Source organism: Patagioenas fasciata, chromosome 11 (genome assembly GCF_037038585.1).
Source record: "Patagioenas fasciata isolate bPatFas1 chromosome 11, bPatFas1.hap1, whole genome shotgun sequence".
NCBI classification, from domain to species: domain Eukaryota; kingdom Metazoa; phylum Chordata; class Aves; order Columbiformes; family Columbidae; genus Patagioenas; species Patagioenas fasciata.
The window spans coordinates 15142076-15162996 of record NC_092530.1 but is presented as its reverse complement, the minus strand read 5'-3'; the positions used below and the strand labels follow the sequence as shown (position 1 = coordinate 15162996).

Genomic DNA, 20921 nt, shown 5'->3' with positions numbered 1-20921 from the left:
TGGCCAATAATCTGGTCATCACATTGATCTTAGGATTGGATCAGAGTGTGAACAACCTTTGTGTAACTGAGGAATGCAAAAGAGAAGCAGCTAGCTATATTGAGCAAATTTGGAGTATTTTTTTTTTTATCTCTACTTTTCGATTAAGTGATAACTCATTCTTTCTTTTAGTCTTCTTTAAAAGTTTTCTTGTCTTCTTTAAGTAAAAGATATTTTGTTACATGATATTTTGAAAAGCAGGATTTTGTATAATAGTGCAGTAAGCTATTCCACAATTCAGTATAACGTTTTCATTACCTATTTTAAAGTCTAGCATAATTTCATTCAGACAGGCATATATAGCCTGCTCAAAGATTTGTGGTTTTGACAGACAAATTATATAGGTATATCAAAAGTATAAACAGAGTAGAGAAAAAGAATGTCTATTCTATTTCTTATTCATAGACATGGGGCATTGTGTCACCTAAACAGGGAAGATCTCTTTGAATTTAAGCAATTTATAGGTAAATTAAGGTTGTGTTCTGCCTCAATCCCATTTCTGAATCTCATTTGTTTTCTTACCAAAAATCGTCTAACTGGTAAAAGATAAATATGCACATACTGTTTAGGAATGACATCTTTTTTCTTTCTACTACAGTCCTTCTTGGTGTGCAGTCACCTTCCACACCTGTCTTGGTTTTGGCTGGGATAGGGTTAATTTTCTTCCTAGTAGACAGTATAGTGCTTTGGTTTGGATTTGGTATGAGAAGGATGTTGATAATAAACTGATGTTTTGGTTGTTGCTAAGCAAAGTTTGTACCAAGTCAACGACTTTCCAGCCAGGAGGCTGGAAATGCACAAGAAGATGGGAGGGGGCACAGCCAGGGCAGCTGACCCCAACTGGCCAAAGGGATATTCCATACCATGTCATGCTCAGTACATAAACTAGGGAAAAGTTAGCCAGGGGACCGCTGCTTGGGAACTGTTTGATGAGTGGTGAGCAACTGCATTGCGCACAACTTGTTTTATATATTACTGTTATTATAATTATTATTTTCCCTTTCTGTCCCATTAAACTGTTTTTATCATAACGCACAAGCATTACCTCTTTTTCCAATTCTCTCCCCACAATTCAAATGTCTGTATGGATTTATTTGGTTTATATATGACTAAAATGCTACTGGCGAAGTAGTGACTAAAAGCAGTGGGTATGTGTTCAGCTGTCAATGACTAGAATCCCACTTCAGAGGGATGGGCATGAGTATTGACCTGAAGAGTAGCACACGTTGGATTTATTCTCATGGCGGAATAATACTATATAGCTACGATAATGTGGATTAAATGTAGGGAAAGAGTAGTTTGGGGATTTTTTGTTTTGTTTTATTTTTTTTATCATTTAAATGGAATGATGTAAAGCCAAGGTAAAGTATGTTTTGAATTTTAGATTTTCAGGCTTTCTTCTGTTCCTGAGTTTTGCTTCAGTTTCATGCAGAAGCTTGGTGGTGTTGTTTAGTGCCCTCAGATGTATCTTCCTAGGGTTGGAAAACTGGATTTTGCCTGCATTTCCATTCTGACGAATTTAAATTAAGAACCAAACAAATCCACAAATAAACCAAAGAAACATACAGCCACCCAAAAAAGCCCAGATGTCCAATGGTTTATTTTTGTGGATGGGAAAACAGCCATTGATTGTTTTATTCAAGTTTTAAGCCAGCTGGGATAACGCAAATCATTACACTTATATTTTAAGTTGCAATAATTGAACCTTCTGCCTTTAGTAAGGATATCTCAGTGGGAACCTTTGTCAGACATTAACGGGCACTGAGGAGACATTGACTGTCTTAACTTTCTGTTTCTGAAGTTAATTGTCTGGTCCTCTCTCACCTCCGTAAATCAATCAGGTTTTCAGCTTTTTCTGCAAACACGCACACTTACAGCACAGGTAGAAGGTAAGGCAGCACATTGCAGAATACATGCTGGATTTCTGAGCTGCAAAACAGACTCAGTAGAGAGAAAATCTGCCTTACACTTTCTTGTATCACAAGTATTTTAGTTGGATTCTGCTAATGCACTGGCATCCCTTTGTTTGAAGAAAGCCAGAGCAGGGAGGTGAGTGCACATTGTCCTTGGCTAGGTGGTGTGGAATTCTGACCATGGGAGAAGAACGGTCTGGAGGTGATGATCAGCCATCATTAGCAGCAGAATTTGACCTTTTTGTTTTTATTTTGTTATTTTTAATGAGCCGAGCATTTTGTAATTGAAACCAAACTAACTTTCACAAATGACCTTTCACCTCGTAAGAGATGCTTTTAAAAGAGAAAAAGAAAAATCTATTTGCATGTTTGCATTAAGGTACAAGATCTCTGCCAACACTGATTGAAAATATGCCTAAAATAAATTTGATTTTCGGTATTTTTCGGTCAGTGAAACTATCACTAAACCAAGTTAATTAGTTTTTCTCACAGAAATTGTCAAGAGTCTCCTCAAAACATTTTAGAAATCAAAATACATACAATAATATAATTATTTTGAACTTTAAAAAGCACAAATAAACAACATAAAAAATCTGAGGGCTTGTTGTCTTCAGCTGTTTGGAAATCAGCTAGATCCATTTTGCTTCCTGTTTTGGACTTAACCACAATATCACTAAATATTTCCAGAAATTATCCCATTGACCCATAACAAGCAAATCGTAAACATATTTTAAAAAACAGAGGTTCTTTTTGTGTTTTTGTTTTGTTTTGTTTTTCTTGTGTGTGTGTTTGGTTTGGGTTTTGTTTGTTTGTTTGTTGGGCTTTTTTGTTTTGTTTTTGTTCTCTTGGGAGTTTATTATTGTTTTTAAGGGCTTTGAAATGGCTGGAGAACTGGTTAATCCATGTGCTGTTTGTGGCGAGATGAAAAAGAACACTGTGTAAATGAAGAAACGCTGGTGTGAGAGCTGGTGCAGTTTTCAAGAGCCTATTGAGTATCTGGCACCCAGCAGCGTGACTCCACAGCAGCTTCACACCAGCACCGGGGGTGAATTAGCTCTTTGCCACCGACCTCTTGTCCAGGAGGCAGCCAGGACTTGGGACCAGCCTGTTGCTAAGGGAAGATGACGTTTTAGTAGAAGTTTTTGCACAGGTTGGTGTTTAAAATGTAGCAGAATGTTTGGGTACTTATGCAATAATTCAACCTAAACTTATAGTTAAATTTCCTGTTGCCACTTTCGGTGTTGCTGTGTTTTAGTACTCCGTTTCTGATTTGCAAGTATGTGCAGCTGGAATTCTGTGCTTGTAAGAGAGGTAAACTCGAACAAAATCAAATAGTCGCAGATGGGTGTGTTAGTTTGTGATATAATGCCTTTTGACTGATTTTGATTGGCATCGATTTGCCTGTGTTTTTGTTTGATTACCTCTAGGCTGGTATTAGAAATGCGAGCTTTGCTGCTTGATCCCCCGTTAGGCTTTTACCTAGATGTCCTATTGACATGTGCCACTCGCTTCTCCTCTGGCCTCCCGCTGATTGCAGCTCCCTGCATGCCTGCTTTGGAACCTGAAAAATTAATAGAAAAAAATTTGAAGTGGGCTCCAAGCTGAATAGAGCTCTGGCATTCTGTTTGAACTTCTAAAATGAATAACAATAAAACATTTCAGCATTAATCTAATATATTAAAACTTCGTGGAACTTCTGTGCTAACATTCCTGAAGAAGCTCTCTAATGCTGCTCTATAGGAGGGCTTTGGTTAAAGAGAGTCTTTGGGAAAAATACTGTGGTCATTTTCTGTAGAATGTTATTTCTTCTGGTGTTTTGATAGAAGTTGTGTCAATATTATATTGCAAGATTGATGCAGGAAGATCACTGAATATTTCTCTACTAAAGTTTCCTTTGTGAAGGGGAACTTAAAATTTTAAATAATGTCCACTTTTCGTCTGAGGATGTCTGGTTTTACCAGTGATAGCTTGTTGGAACTCAAGATGTAGCCCTGTATCTTTGAACTGGTCAGTATTACAATGTCTTAGATTATGAATCTGGATTTTATTGCGACTTTTTTCATTCACTTCACCCAACACTTATTTGGAGGGAAGTACTCAGGGAGCTTTGGGTCAAGTCTGCCCTGTGTAGGTAATGCATCTGTCGAGGGTACCTTGAAGCATTTTAAAAGTCTGAGCAGATTGTAAGATTAACTTAAATGCTAAAAGGAACACCCATGCTTCTAATTTAAATTCTGCATTATATTGCTGGTAAGTAGTCGGACGTGACAGATTTCAGGCTCTGCGCTGGGAGCTCCTCCCAAAGCTCAGACTGTTCGTGTGGAACAAGTGGTAAATGCTGGCAGGAGCACTGCTGTCAGTGCAACTTCAGAATGAGAAAAAACATATTTAAAAGTGATAGCAGATGATTGTAATGATTCAGACTTAAGCCTCATGAACCTGTAGAGCTTTTAAGCAGGAACTTTGCTGGTCGAGGCAGTCCTTTCTTAGCCGTGGGTTTCTCAGCTCTAATTTGAAGATTTACATTAATGAACTGCTCTGTTATTCATAGATGGAATATCTGGCAGTATACGTCCTCTGCAGTCACCAGTTTTCCAGTCTTGTTATAGCAGATAAGATCATTATTGTTCTCTTTCTTGCTCGCAGAGGTTTAGTGTTAGATGATGCTGCTAATGGCATTTTTTTGTCCATGTCGCTCCATTGAAACAGAATGCATTAGTCCTCACTTCAATGAATACCTGCTAGTATTGACCAAACTGGTCAGAAAACAGTTTTTATTGGGTCACCTTCATTTGGGTTTGTGGTGTATTGTTTGGCTTTGATATGGTTTTAAGTGATACTGTATGTGCATATATTTATGTGCATTATTCTTATAAAATGAACATACATAATTCCCTATTTTGGGAAATCTGTGATATTTACTGGAATGCAAGTACCTTTTTTGGTATATTTTGAGAGACAACTTTTTACCTGGGGAGGCATGGTGGATGGAAAATATAAAACGTAGTAAAGTTGCATAACAGTCTACCTTCTATCCTGGACTCCTGATTTCATTTTTGGATTCTGCTATTGACTTAGCCTAACCTTCCATCATGAAAATCAAGAGGGCATAGCCATTTGTGCTTTGGTTTGTTGATTTGTGAACTGTTTCAATAACTGTCTTTTCTATTCTGTTATTCTGAAACTGATTTCATCTTTCCAAAGCCCATTCAAGGAAAGAATGATATATATGTGCAAAGTAATATTACACTATAGGCTGTTTATCAAATTTCTAACATCTGTTGTCAGTCTGTGGCAGTTATTGTACATTTGTATTGCTGGGAGAAGGAGATTTACTGAAATGCAAAACCCACGGGATGCAAAAATGCTTAATGTCTACCTAGCAAGAGTAAGAGTACATCACTGATACGAAACTTTGCAGAGTTATGCTGATAGGGCGATGTGCTTGCTGAGTGACAGGCAAATTATTGATTGGAGCTGGAGACTCAGCTTCTTATAGTTGTTGTTTGTCTTCTCTTTCTTCTATGAGTCCCCAGGGAGTCAGTGGGGAATTAGACTGTAGTCTGTACCAAGAGTGGATTTATAGTTTTTAACTGTGGGAAAAATTGGGGTATATCTCTTGAGGCAGGGATGTAAACAGTTGCAGAACATGGGTTTATTGGTTGGAGTTACGGGGAGCCAGTGCAAGGGCATATAACACAAGAGGAAATTATTTTCTCCCAAATAGGGAAATGACTTCCAGAGCTGCCTGATCTCTTTCATCAGAGACTCTCGGCATTGATCATTATTTCTCTTATGAAATAAATGAACACACCATGGTCCTGAATCTCAAAGGCAGTTCTAGAGACGTAGGTAAAAGGGACAAACTATTGCTCTGGATCCGTTTTGTTTCACTGCTTTAGCATCTTGCCACCTTGCTACACGAGCATCGACTGAAGTCTGTGCTGATTTTGATTGTGTTCATATGAGATGTGACAATACATTCCTCTACTAAATATATCCCTGTCTGTGCTTCAGCTACCTACGGCAACACAGCCCAAGTCTTTTGAACTCCTGGGAAGAGTCGGCTGCTGTGCTTCAGGCTGCTGCTTCACTTCAGATTTCCCAGTAAACTACTTTGAAACCAAAGCAATGTTGCCAGCCTTCTTTCAAACAATGAGCCTGCCTCCACAGTTTAATATTATTGCACTGAATCGCAGACAGGCGCTGTTTTTTCAGAGAGTGGGTGGTTGTTTTTTGTAGGAAATTATTTTTTCGTTTTCGACACACTAGGATGAGATCAAAGTTACTTCAGTTTGTGTTCTGCACAAAGGTCTGATTCTGGTTTTCTGAAAGTAAAGCTTCATCTCCTTGTGGCTTTGATTTCCCCCCTGCAAATACCTTGTTTATCTATTTTCTTTGTTACATATCTTGAAATGTTTAAATGTCTTAAACATTACAGATAGTATTTCAACTGCTGAATCAACTACAACCAGTTCTGCAGCCATTCCTCCCCTTCCCACCACCCCAACTGCAGTCACCCACCTTCTACATGAAGGGTTTTATAAACAGTGTGGGAATATCTGTAGCTACAGATATTTTTGATTCCTCAATACCATATAACACTGCCAGAAGACAGTACAATTCACTCCATTAAAGGTGGTTGCTGAAGTTCATGATGTGCCTTGATTTCTGGCTAATAATGAAAATACGTTTCAAAGTCTGTTGAAATGGAAGCTGTTTAACAATAAGCATTTACCTTCCTCTTATTCTTCAGCAAGAACCAATACAATTTTAAATAAAGTAGAATTCTTTTTAAAATTATGTTTAGTCCCTGGCATAAAGAAGGGTCTTGAAAGTGTTTAATTAGACAACAACAAAAAGCACCAAATGGGCAAAGCTGAATCTGTAGATATCTAATGATCATACTGAGATATAATTGAAGTAGAGAAGCCTGTTGCTTCTAATAGTTTAAGTGCTTTGTACACCCACTACATGCACTGAGTACAATAAAATGTTCTATCACACATTCTCTTCATCATACCCAATATATGATCCATACTCCTGCAATAATAGCAGGGATAATTAATTCTGGCTTAAGTATTCAGAAAATTATTCAGTGCTGCAATTACAGACTTTCCAAATGGCAGTATTTAGAAGCAAGAAGCTATTCTCTACGCTCCCCCCTCCCATATCTGAGTGCACTGAAAAACTACAATTCAACAACATAAGGAAAAAGCCCCTGCAGGAGTGCATCTTAATGTAGTATTAATTGGGTAAAGGAAGAACATAGCTCAGGAACACAGAGGGTGCATTTGGAACAGGACAAATAATCTGAAATACAAGTTTGATGAATTCCCTCCATCTCTGTGGTGTGGTTGCTGCAGCACTTTTGTTTATATTGATCTGAATGGCTTGGAAATTTTCTTTCATCTGTCATTTACATTCATTTTACTTCTTGCAATTGCCTCTGCCAGCTTACATGCTTGTTTTCTGGTGAATCTATTAATAAGATTTCCAGTACATCAAAAGATTTTTTTTTGGTGCAAAGGTAGAATATGATATGCCTAGAGTGTAGGAGGGTTCCTAGCTTCAATTTTACCTACTAAAAGTTATTAATGATTTCTGTGAACTAAAAAAAAAAAATGAAGAGGATAATGCTAATTACATGCTATAGATTTTCCTCCATTGCTTACTCATTTAGTTGGTGACTTGCAGAATTGAATATTTACACCGTAGTTTCTTCTGATTGTAATATGCCTCCTGAATTGACAAAAATAGGACCAAAGGTCAAATTAATTAAAAACAGTAGGAGAAAGAACATAATTAACACTGCAAGTTTGTATTTACACATTTTGCCTGGAAAATGTGTGAAGTGCATTTCGTTTTGTGCAAAGCACAGACTCTGTATGCCAATGAAAATAAGAAAACACTAAGTAATATCTTAAAGAATAGAATGAAAGTGAATTCTTTAGTCAGGAAAATTTATGCATAATGATGGTTTCAGGGTGAGCAGCCAGGGCAGTTACCATGGGTAATTCGATACAAGAATGTAAGTCTGTGAGCACATGCGTGTAGCTGTGTGCGGAAGATACTCGTGCCCATAAGTGTCTCCCTGTTGCCCTCCTGCCAGCTCTGCTGACATTAATATTATTACTCTTCCACATACACATTTCCTGCTGTTTTATTTCAATGATCCTCCCTGGTTCTTGGAGATCTACAGCGATTTGCCTTCTCCTGAGAAGCAAGAATACAGTGTAGACCCAAAGCCTTGCATTTGTTCTTGTATGACTGCATGTTACAAGAGATTTCTGCACCACCACACTTTTCTGGATCAACCAGAGCAAGCAGTCGACTTTCCTGATTGTCTCCTTGGTGTCAGAGTTGTGAAAGCGTTGCACATTTATAGGATTCCAATCCTGTGTAGCTTGTATGGAGAATAATATTTACCTCTGATTTAACTGAGCTTTAAATGAAATTTGAATAATCCTGAAGTAAAGATGGTAGCAGTGTTAATCTTCTGCATGGCAGGTGTGGAAATAGAAGCACCCACTGAGTGCACTCGGGGAGTTGTGCCCTTGGCCTTCCCTCCTCAGCCCCTCTTCGTTCTCAGCTCTTTGGGGCACTTTTACTTGGGCATCTTTCCAAAGATGCAGAGGCTTGGACTCAGAGTGATACTATTTATGAGTATGCAATAATGTTATTTTTGGCTTTACAGAGTAAATGGCTGGGATGAATTTGCTCTTAAGGACAGCCTTGGTATGCTCAGTGCTGCTGACAGAGCCCACAGTCCCGTGAGGGAGAGCTGTGGCCCTTGTGGCTCTCTGGAAGTGCCTAGTCCCTTCTTTTGCTGACTTTTCTATTATTTTCCTTTGGTGCTTTATATATTTTTGCATTAGAACCTTTCACTTGACTCCTTAAGTTACTAAGTAAACAACTTCCCTTCTGTCTCAGTTTCTACTTGCTGTATGTGGCTTGAGTTCACCTGTTTTCTCACTCGCCTCACTAACTGTCAGGAAAGCAACCCAAGGTCACAGGTCTGTGCTTTATAAAGCCAGGTCCCTGGTGACAGCTGCCTGAACCTCACCAAACTGGACCTTGACTTAACAGCTACATTCTCGTTGTGATTTCTGAGCACAAACCCCATGGTTGTAGGTCGGGGCTGGGTTGGAACCGGGGCAGCCGCACAGGGCTGGCTGCTGGCAGCAGCTGCTCTCAGCTTGCTTTGGCGGGAAGAGACTTGCCTCAGCCTTCAGCTGCAGTCCCTCGATTCTCCTTGCCCAAAACTGCATTATTTCTTTATGCCAACTAACATGCGCTGCATTCCTTCAGCAATTTTTATTTTGCTCCGTGAAGATGAGTAAGTAATCTGAATAGTCCTAAAGAATAGCTGCACTGAATATGAAAATAAGCTGGAAAAATTTAAGGAACAAGGGAAGTCTAATGGCTTTATATTTTGCTTTACAGAAATTACTCAAGTGGTAGATTCTGAAAGACAGTTATATATTCTGATTATCTGAAAGGACAATTGCAGAGACATGGCTCTCTGGGAGTGAAGGATGGTATCAGTGATACAATACAGCACTTCAATTTGTAAAATTTTTCCCATTAACAAATAGGTATTCCAGACTTCCATTTAAGAATGCGTTCGTAGCATGTAGCTTGATTCACTTCAGCAATTTTGAATATTTCATGTATTCTGCTGTAAATAACAGCTAAAAACTTATTCATTATTGCCCTGATAGCATGAGCTATGAAAATAGTAAATGCAAATAGGAGATTTCTGACTTTATTCAAACAAAAGGTAATACTTAGAGCAAATTGGATAGAAAAATGAATATTTCGAATATTTCGAATATTTCGAATATTTTGAATATTTTGAATATTTCAAATATTTCAAATATTTCAAATGAAATAAAACCAAAGTATCACAACAGTGTTCACCATGGCATTTATCACATAACATCTTTCCTATTTACAGTAACAGAAGATTAAAACACAGCAGAGCATACTGGTCAAAAATTCCTTTATTTCATTATATGGAATAACTCCTCGTATTGAGACTGAAATTTTATCTGGCCATTGGAAAGGCAGTTTCAGGATACGTGTTTTGAGCCTGGAAGCTTTCTTGGATTCTTGTCAGTGGTACCTCTTCTAGTGACAGTTTTCTTGGTCCAGGGAAGGTTGTCCTGGACCATGGGAGTCCATAAAAGAGTGTAATGCTGATAAATATTGCCATACTTAAACACGAATTTTTTACTTTGTACAAAGCAAATACAGCAGGAACTGCATCTCTGCTTGTAAATTTTGGCCTACAGCTTTATTTTACACAGGCCAGCAGGTTTTCTTTGTATTCTCTTGCCTCTTCCTCAACCATTTCACCTGAGAGTGAGCTAATTATAATTGCCTTGAGAATCTATTTTAGACAGGTGATGTCAGATGGCAAACGCACTGTACATTTGAAATTAAGAGTGGGTAATCTAGGTGGTTGAAGGATATTTGCTGGAGACCGAAAAGATAAATGTTGCAAGCAAGTATTGATACAGAGAGCAGAAAAGAGAATGCTTTTACTGCACTGAAAGCCAGTCTTCAGTTTCCAGAGAGCCCATTTTGGGTGAAAGGGCACATTTTTGTCTATTCTCTCTCTTCTCCAGAAAGAACAACCCAAAGAATCAAAATTAAATAAAAGTTCCTTTTTCTGGGTAACATTTATTGGTCAGAAATGATGAAAGCACATTTCCAAGCCGCTTTAAGTGAACACTTGTGATTGCTTGTGTAGTTATACGCGTATGTATTGCTTCAGAAAGATTTGACCTTTAAATGAAAAACTGAATAGAAAAAAATTACAAATGGAAATTGAATCAGGTTCTTGAGATTTCTTCCAGGTCTCTATTGCTCTAATAACCTCATCATGCTTGAACTTAATGGCTTCGCCTTGACTGATGTGATGCAAAAGTAGGGGCTGGAGGTCAGTGAGTAATTCACTGGAACAACATTTATTATTCCATAAATATACACCTAACTCATGAAGAAAGAGAAAATCTATTTATCTGAGCTGCAACACAGATGTATAAATTAACAGAATGAAATTAGAGCTAGAGTGCTATGTATATTTATGAAAGTATAAATTCTGTTCTATTTCAGTATTAACACGAAGAAAATACTAGGTAAGCAATAGTGTTGCTTTTAAAAGAAGTATTCAGAACTGCAGCAACACTTAATCAATATTTCTGCTAAAAAACATCCATGTTGGGCCAGCAGTCAAAATGTTTCTGTATTATTGTTTATCATTATGTTCTTTGAACTAAAAAGGCTTTGCCTATCAGAAATTCAAGCATTCAAGATAATAACATCTCAGATTATATCTTAGAAAAGGAGAACATATTAAAAAAAATCAGAATTGAGACTTTTTTTATTTCTCAACCTTGGCAACAGCACAGTCATAGTGCAACTTTCATGTGTAATTTTTATTTAATCACATGTCAAATTGAAGACCTACATGAATTAAACTTTAAAAAGCATGCTTTCAGCTATCATTTTGACATCTAGTTAGCATACAATAACTGCCTTTCAAAAGCTAAATAAAATGTTTGACATGCTTTAAATGTTATTTTCAGTTTTATTTGCTTTTTTTATTCCAGTTCTTTGCTGTCATTTCAAGAAGCTCAGAAAATACAATTTAATTGTTAAATGTGACTGGGAAATGTCATATGAGAGTAACTCATTGGTACGATGAGGATTAGAGTCTGAAATAAATACTCAGTGAGGTTATTAATCAGAAATTTGTAAAGTTCCAGGTTCATAACATTTTTGTTTAGCGATGGTTTGGTTAATGAGTTTGTTCCATGACCTCTGTGCCGCAAGAGGAAGCCAGGAGTATCGGCTTAGCTGCTCGTTACTTCAGTGGAAAATGGCATCTGTGAAAATTTGCTTCTTAAAGCAGGTGGTGTTAAAAAAAACTGTTGCTTACCCACATGAAAAAGGGTTTCACAAATTTTTCTTTTGGAGTAGCTAATAGCTGGAATATATGACATTTTTGCTTATCAGTTAGGTGCTGTTTTAATGCCTGCAAGAAATGCCTGTAGGGGCATGTAAGTATGATTTTAATAAGGCACCCTGAGTAAGTGAGTGTGGTAGAGCTACAAGATAAGCTTGCAAGATTACATCTCATCGCTTGAGCCAACTCTTTGTGTGAGTGAATCCAACTACAAGATCTGACAATTTTAAGTAATTTCCATTTGAGCAGGTAAAGAGGCACTGCCTGTTGCCCAGTTTTGCTGGGGAGGTAGTAATTCTTCCATTGAAAAACTACAGATCTGTCTACGATAATAATTCATATTCAATTGTCATTTGTCTGGGCAGTCAACCAAGCTTTTACTTACCTTTTGAAGTTAATAGATTATACTTCCTGCATCTAAATAAATTAATAAAATGGGAGGAGTTATTTAAATCAATAATCAGTGGAAGCCTAAAACTATTTAGATATCTCACATTGCTGTGGAACAGCTAGATCATTAACCACAGTAAGGGAAGGTAAAAGTATTTATCAAAGCTTTCTCTTCTTTAGAAGAAAACCACATGCTGTATTTTCCATTAGTAATTATTGAGGTTATAAGAAACCAGTTATTAACATTAGTGACATTAAAACAGGAAGACTAGATAAATTTATACCAAGAACGTCAAAAGATTTTATTGGATTTCTGAAGTTTTCAATCTCTGAAAATGTAATGTTTTGCCAATATTTTAAATAGTAAATATGGTAAACTGGGCAAAAAGTAGTTCTGTTTGATAAACATACAGAAATTCAGAAGCTGAAAGAGATGTGATCAATAAAGATAGGACAATAACTGATACAGCTGAATTTGTTCAATACAAGAAGGGCTTGTTCAACAAGCTCAATCTGTATGAGATAACAATTAAGACTAAGAGTATTGGCAATGGAAAGGCCATTCATTTTACAGTTTTGAAGAAATACATTTATTTAAAAAAGTGAAATCATAGAAGATGATTACAATAACATTTTTTTATTAGTGATGTGTTTCTAGTTGTGTGTAATAATAGTGACCAAGAGTTTTCGGCATTTTTATAGATGCTCCAAAAGAAGAACAGTTCACTGTTGGCGTATCTAGAAGTTATTCCAATTTGGGTGAAACATGATATTGAACCATATTATGCATTTTGTCTATTGCAAAGTATTCCAGATACCATAGTAAGAACTTAGATTTAATGCTCTGAGCTGCAATAAGTATGCGAAATACAGTCTTCTAAAATAATTGAGAGAACTCTTTTGGCTGTAATAGCTCTGATGTACACTATAAAGTTTAGAGAAAGAAAAAATAAAAGTACTTGCTTTTCTTTCTTGAGTTTCCACACAAAGACATGTTTTCAGTTGGGTTTGTGGTTGGATTCTTTAAACTGTTTCTTTTTATGTTATTCTGACAGTTTTATACTGATAGTTACTGGTTCTGTGTGTCTCTATCAAAGCACGTGGAACAAAAGGTGATAGTTGAATATAAAATGATTCGGTCTGGAAATTAGAGTTTGATTAGGGGTTTTCTTTAACAACTGAAAAGTACTGCTGATGACTGAAGATAGTTGTCTGGTTACTTAAGGCATGCCTTTCCTACCTTCCTAGCATTTGAAAGGCATAAACAACTGAGAAAATTAATATCAATAGCAAAACTACAGTTTAATATTAAGCAATATTTTTTACTACTTTATTCAGTGGCTGCTAGTACTGAAGAAAAATGTTGAAGTAGTCCCATTCTTTTATTTTCATGCTGTCCTGCAGCATCTCCTAAATAATGTCTGTTTTAAATTAGAATTATCATCTAAATAATATAATTAATTCAACAAAAATTAAACAGTAATATTTTTCTTTATGATATCCTTTTAATTTGCTTCAATGAATGAAGATAATAAGGTTAATAGTTTAATGTTCCTCAGTTGATATCTGCTGCTTTTTCTATTACCTTTTTTTTCAGTTTTTGATTATAAATTGGCTAACCCCTGGTGTATAATTCCTGAAATCATCCCTTCAACATATCCAAAGCTATTTACTTAGACTCATCTTTTATTATTCCCACTGCCACAGTCTAATTATTGTAGTGAAAGATTGAACACAGAATAGTTTGGGGCTTTGATCAGTCTTCATATAAATTTAAATAATGAGAGTAAAAGGTTTGTGGTTTTCTGAGATAATTTGATCCCTCCAGACACATGCTGCTATTACAAAATGCAGTTCTTTTTTGGATGCCATATGGGACCTCTGATAGAATTTGTGTCTAGGTTCATGACATCTCCGGAAGAAAAATTCTTGTTTCATACCAACAAAGAGTGATTTAATATTGTTAGATATGTCAGAAAAACTGTAAGTTACTGTACATTTTTCCTGAAATTTCCACTTCATTTTTCCCTATCAGACTAGTTGTCTGTATTACAAGTTCCTACATCAGCATTTTCAGAATACACTAAGAATACATAATAGGTTTGCTTGGATTTCTCTCTTTTTGAAAAAAAATATACTGTCAGTCAAATAAATAAAACAAACCATAATCCTTGTTATTCTATTACTATCGGTGTGAACTCTCTTTGGAGATAAATAGAAAAGCATCTGGAGTCTGAGGATATTTTATAATCTTATAAACTGAAATTTAAATGCCTCAAGGAGGGAATCTGCGAAATAATTCTGACAGAAGATAAGTCCCAACTTTTGGCAAAACTTTATTAGAATTACTTGTTCCAGATCGTTGTCTGATGCCTGTATGAATTAAGAAAATGGTAGCACTGCCTTGTAGAGAAATAGCTGGGGTTTTATTTCATCTGAATAAATCCTTCTAGAAGTGCTGTCATCATCATTATCAGGTGTGACATACTGAGGGACACTATCAAAGTAAAAATCACGAGCCTTTAGCTGATGCCAGTTTACTTTAAATCATATGGTTTTAATCTTTCCTACTAAATTATTTGAATAAATATTTACAATTTTTTATTGAATGTGAGGGTTAGTTAGTGAGATTTTAAATATTCTTTAGGGTATGGCTTTTGTTTGTTTGTTTGTTTTTTTTTCTCACTGGGCTAAAGCAGTTAAAAATGAAAAAAAAAGACTTGGTGACTTTCTTTACTGTCATCTGCTGACAAAGCTGCGTTTTGATAATCTTCAGATAACAGTCAGCTGAGACTGCTGGTATGAATAGGGCTCTGAGAGGCAATTGATGGTTAAGAACTGGAATAGGATAAGTCATATCAGTAAGTTCTGTGGATCCATCTGTTTTTTGGACTGTGCAGAGACACTTCACGTGTCATATGTCCACTCACGTGTGGTGGGAAGAGGATTAGAGAGCAGTGGGATGAGCCGGACCACTGTCCCAGCAGGCAGCTCGCTAGAGACTCAAATAATAAGATTCTTCTGGTGACACCAAAAATGCATGAGGAGGAATGTAGAGGTCTGAGCTTTGTACCTTTTACCAGCTGACTTTTTTTCGAGTGGGTTGTAAGACTTCTCCTCCAGTCACAGGAGGGATGGTTTCTCCCTTTTCCATCCTGTGTGATGGGAAGTTGTTCTGTGCTCAGGTTTTAAAGATATGCCTGCTGAAGGAAAATCTAAAATCTGCAAATTTTATAAACAGGAAAGCAGGACTGGAAGGCGGAGTGCGCTTGATGCTAAACAGATTAAGTCATCTGGAGAAAAAAACGGAATGGCAGGAAGAATAAATGCAAAATGCTGCACTTGGGCTCCAGCAATCAGTGGCACCAGCCAGAAAGGGGACAACTAGTGAAAGATCATTAGAAAAGGAGCTGGGCATTATGGTGGTTGGCAAGGAAAATGTGTTACACTGCCATGAGAAAGGCAAAGCAGTAGTGGAGCCTGTAGGAGATGTGAAATGATCCTTCTGCTCTGTTCCACACTTTGAAGATCTCAGCTGAAGCTGCGTGACGAGTTTTGAGCAGCACACAGAGACACGTTTGTGGGGGGGACTGTGAGAGATATCACAGGGCACATGACAGGGTGACATAATAAGGTCCATTTATTCTGAACTAGACTAAAATGCCAAATGCCAGAAAGATGAGTGGGAATAACCAGACCAAAATGGATGGGACTGAGCAAGTGATTTATTTTGTGACAAGAAAGAGGCAGGTTAGACATTAGAAGAAAAGTTCTTCATTAGTAATGGTGAAACACTAGAACAGATTTTCTGGGAGGGACGTGAATTTCTTAGTGGTAGCTTTTAAGAAGAGTTTTCACTCACATCTGCCAGGAACTGCATAGGTAAACTTGATCTTGCCATTTTCTTGGCTGTACCACACTGCACAGCAGCTGTCTGTGGGCATATGTAATAATGTCACAGTGATAAAAAGAGATTTTGAAAAATTGAGGAACTTAACTTTTTAGCGAAAACTTAATTTAACCGATGGTGTTCAACACTTTCACCTATAGGAACCAAATATCTAGGGATCTCTGGCAACATCTGTTGTATTGGAAGAACAGTACATACTTTTTTTTTGTTTGCATAATTGCATCAAAAATCTGATCTCCATCATTACTAATCCCAACAACTGAACTATAAAGTTTTGCATTGCCTTTCAAATGGAATTTTGAAAAACATCAAACTAATAACACTTTAAAATTGTTGTTTTGGGGATTTTTGAATCTTCATGTTTCATGTTGCCAAGACACATGGAAATAAGACAGATGGAAATAAGCAGGAGAGCTGTTTATTTATTTGTTTCATATTTTCTTTTCATACTGGGGCAGATTTAAATTTTGGTTTTTCAAGTCCTAAATCAGGCAGAGTCAGGTAATTAAAGTGTTGTCCTGTGCCTGATGTGTCAGGTGCATCATTCACCGCCTGTGAATGTGAACCTTTCTTTCCTCAACCCTCTCCCAGCTTCCAGCCTTTTACAGTGAAGATGCAGGTCTGTGGTACAACAGAAATCAAAGGGGTTCTAATGAAATGTCTGAGGGAGAGTAGTGGAATCTACTTTTAATTCATTAGTTTAATGGATGTGCAGAATCTATTAAAATTGTTTTCAGTACAGAAGGCTTGTTATTGTTTGCTCTTTCCCTGCCTTAGAAGAAAGGAACATTAGAAGTGTGTCACATTTTTCAGACCCAAAAGTGTGGAACAGCTTTTAATGGGAAAGAAAATGTGGTTTGTTTTTTTTTTTTTTTTTGAAAACTAGAAAACTGAGCATTGAAATAAATTGAGCCTCAAAAAGTGACTGAAATCTCCAAGTCAATATACAAAAAGCATCCAAAGACTTGTGAAGTCTGACAGAATCTCTTTAGTTTGAGGTGTCTTTCATTTTGCATCAGGGCTTACATTTTTAAAAAATAGAAGAAAGCAGTGCTGTCAGGTGAAGCGGGTTTGAAAGCAGGCTGTCCATGAAAGTCTGAAATTGTGCACAGCTCTAGATAATGCATCTTCAGCAGATAACTGAAATAATACATTTCCTAAATTGGTTGCATTAAGCAATTACTGATACTGTAGTGGAAACCATATAATTTTCTCCCTTCCTTGTAGCCTCAGCGCCGCGTCACATTTCACCTACCAGATGGCTCCCAGGAAAGCTGCAGTGACAGTGGGCTTGGGGACCACGAACCCGCCAGCGGTGCCAGCACATCGCACCCCCTGCCCCTCGGCTTCCCCCGGGACGAGTACTATGAGCAGGCGTCACCCAACAGCCGGACAGAAGGAGACGGCAACTCAGACCCCGAGTCCAGTAAGTGATGAACTCTGGTTATCTTACTTGTTAAATCAGTTGAATATCAAAAGTGGGCTGCTTTTTCAGGCAATTATTAAAGCTGATCATTGATTTTAATGTGGTCAAAGAAGCCCTATATTTCTAGAAGTGTGAAGTCTGACCATGGGAAATAAAACACTCTTGAGCTGTAAAGAGCTTATGGATTACCTGGTATTTTTATAGATCTGCTGTGCTGTATGAAGACGAGCTTTCTGATGAGGTTAACATTATTGCCCTTACAGTTGTAAATACCGCTCTGAGGGAGTTTATGCTTTTTAATGTGTTTCCCTACCCAACGCTACTGCACGTTGTAGGTTGTTTGAACAGGAAGAACTTCTGGATGATGAGTTGGTCTGTGGAGACACTGCAGTCTCCAGAAATAAGTGTTTCTTGATTTGTCTTTTGAGAGCAACTATGCTATGTAGTAAATATCTCAAAAGTTTATCATCTTACTTCTGCTGTTATCAGTGGCTTCTTACAGTATTGCAAACAGTCAGGGAAAATCAAGGTGAGCTCAGGACCATGCTGAAGCTATGGATACCGGTATTGCTTTCTCTGCCGTGATGTGAAAGCCAGTTAGAGACTGCACTGTACTTCAGTCAACTGTTAATTGTCCAGGGGCTCTTTATCTGGATTAAATTGAACCATGCCATTGATAAAGAGACACCTGAACGTGTGTAAGCCTCTAAGGCCTTGTTAGCGGCCTAATAAGTGATTTGAAAATATATCTGTTCTGGGCAAAACTTGGCCCAAAAGGTGTATTTCTGCTGCTTTAGCGTATCATGAAGAATGAATTAATGAATGAAGTCCTATGCACTTGAAGTAGTTCAGTGAGAAGGCAGTTACATCTCTGCACTGGCAAATACAGCATCCAGCAGAGAGCATTATCTGCGACTCTGAGATGGTTCTGACAATTCAGCCTGGTTTTTGGAAATCCCACCGCTGCCTTTGCCTTCTGCTGCCCCAGGCTGGAGTCCAGGGGGCTTCTCTGCATGGATGAGGTTCATTCTCTCTTTTTCTTCTAGATCATAACCTATTAACTGGAAATCCTCAATTTCAGACTTTTTAAACTTTGTAAAGTTCCTGAAATAATGCTAGAATATTATTTTTTCTGAGCTGACAGACAGCTGACAAGAACCATCAGAGCTTTTGGACGTTGTGTTGAAAACATTATACATTGTTTGCTTTTGTTTGTGTTCATATATTTGAGGCTGTAATATACTCTCGGGAATATTCTAGGCAGTCAAACTGAATTCTTCACAGAATGGGGTACTAAAGGGCTACAAATATACCCCAGAAGAAAGAAGTTATATATTGTTATTTGCTGCTTTTGCTATGCATACTCATGTTCTGAACGTGCTTTCCAGCTCCCTTCTCCTTTTGTTGTTTGCAATTGATGTTTATGCTCTACTGGAGTGAGCAAGATGTACAAGAAATCGGTATTTGAGTCCTTCTATGCAGAGAGCGTGGGAGAGGAGGTGTATGGGCAGTTGTTAGAACAGGCATGTGGACCTGTCTTGCTGTTTACAAAGAGGTTCAGGTTTTGGACTTACCAGCACTTTTGGAACCCAGATTTTGCAATTTCAGAAGAAATATGGATTTTGACTCTTCTAGAATGTTGCCCTAGAAATAATACAGTTCTGACATCTGAATATCATTGACACATATCACTGTGTGGAGACTAAGCAGGCATCTGATGTCTTTTCAAGTGTGAAGTTGAAGAAAGTTTAATCACCTGTTTAATTACCTGACAGTTCAGTTTTCAACTTGAAATCACAGTTTAATTAGCATTTATGTTAACATTTCTTTGCCCTTCTAACTTGTGACTTATTGAAACAGTTTAATTGACACAATATATCATGATGCCTACAGTGTGGAAAGCATAGATTGCAGTCCTTTTTAGAGTTTTTTACTTATATTAATGGCAGCATCTAGTGGCAGGAAAAAAACCCAGATATAAATAAGTATCTGTTGAGTGCTCTCATACACCTAAGTGAAAAAGAAGGCGAAGACCCACAGCATGTTTTTTTTCAGTCTGCTGCTGCGAAGTGACTTACTGTGAGTGAGAGCAACTAAAATACCTTGTTTGCTAATTTAGGAAAGTTTTCAGCCTGAGGTTCATTTTGTTCCCTTGTGCATGTGTGACACATTTAGTCAACGGTTAAATAGTCAAAACCATTCTCAGTTGATAGTTTCCTCTACAAACATGCTGCTAGACTTCTGATTGTTGTTTTTTTTGTCTAATGTGGAGTTGCATTATATAGTCAAGTGTTTATGTTCTTATTTCATAGACCAAAATGTTGTTAATGTGAAAAGAGAAGGGAATGTACAACCAGATAATCCAAGTAGATACCAGAATTCATACAGCAGAATAAGCATGACCTTCATTCTGTCTCAAGATCTTAAATATCTGACCTATCTTAATCTGAAACATTGTCTGAAACATTAAGCCTGATTAATCATCTGATGGTGATTTAGATTAACTTTGCCTACCAAGAAGACATAGAGTTGGGATGAAACAACTTCAGTAATGTCTAGAGCCTACTGAGACATTAAGTGGCTTATGAAAGCTGATGCCAGATGCCCCATCACACAGTGATATTCCAAAGTCTTTTCTCCCTCTTGTTTTTCCTGAATACAGTTCTTACGTTTTAGTTGTTTCCCTAATATTGGGAATTACTGTATTTTGGAAACTTTTCATTTATTAGCAATAGTAAAGCATGTATTACAAAACACTTGAAAGATGGGCATAACTTAAAATAACACAGGCTGAGAAATATTGATGAGAGGAAGCCTTGCAAATTCACATCAATATAGGACTGAACCAAGGGGGAAAGAGTAACTGTAAGAATACAGAAAAATATGAGCAATTTATATATACACCTTTAAAATTAATTGACTGTGTTAATTAAAATTAGCAATAGGCTATTTAAAATTATTTGTCCTCTCTTACTTTGGTTGCCTTTGCAAAAAAGCATAATGTGCAGTGTGGTAGATGTGTCATAAGGAAGAGATGCCAATAAAATGTCACACTAACTAAATACTAATATAAGAATGCATGTGGGTTTGTAGAGAATATTGTCCTTAAGTAACAGCACTAATGTACGTGGTATTAATATATTTTCTGCTGATAAATTGCTCAAACCAATAAGGATATTCCAATAACTCCCTGTGTAAAGGATTTTAACCATACCACCTTTTATTGTCTTATCTTTTCCCCTGCCCTTTGTTACATTTAAATACAAG

General features: G+C 37.2%; 1 protein-coding gene across 3 annotated transcripts in view; it reads left to right on the top strand.

Annotated features, from left to right (window-relative positions):
• PCDH11X (protocadherin 11 X-linked) overlaps nt 1-20921 on the top strand; it is a 463105-nt gene that overhangs the window by 313197 nt on the left and 128987 nt on the right. For all 3 annotated transcript variants that reach the window (XM_065846264.2, XM_065846262.2, XM_071813476.1), the window contains one exon: nt 17456-17654. In XM_065846264.2, the coding sequence (XP_065702336.1) occupies nt 17456-17654 (199 nt within the window). The remainder of the gene's footprint in view (nt 1-17455; nt 17655-20921) is intronic.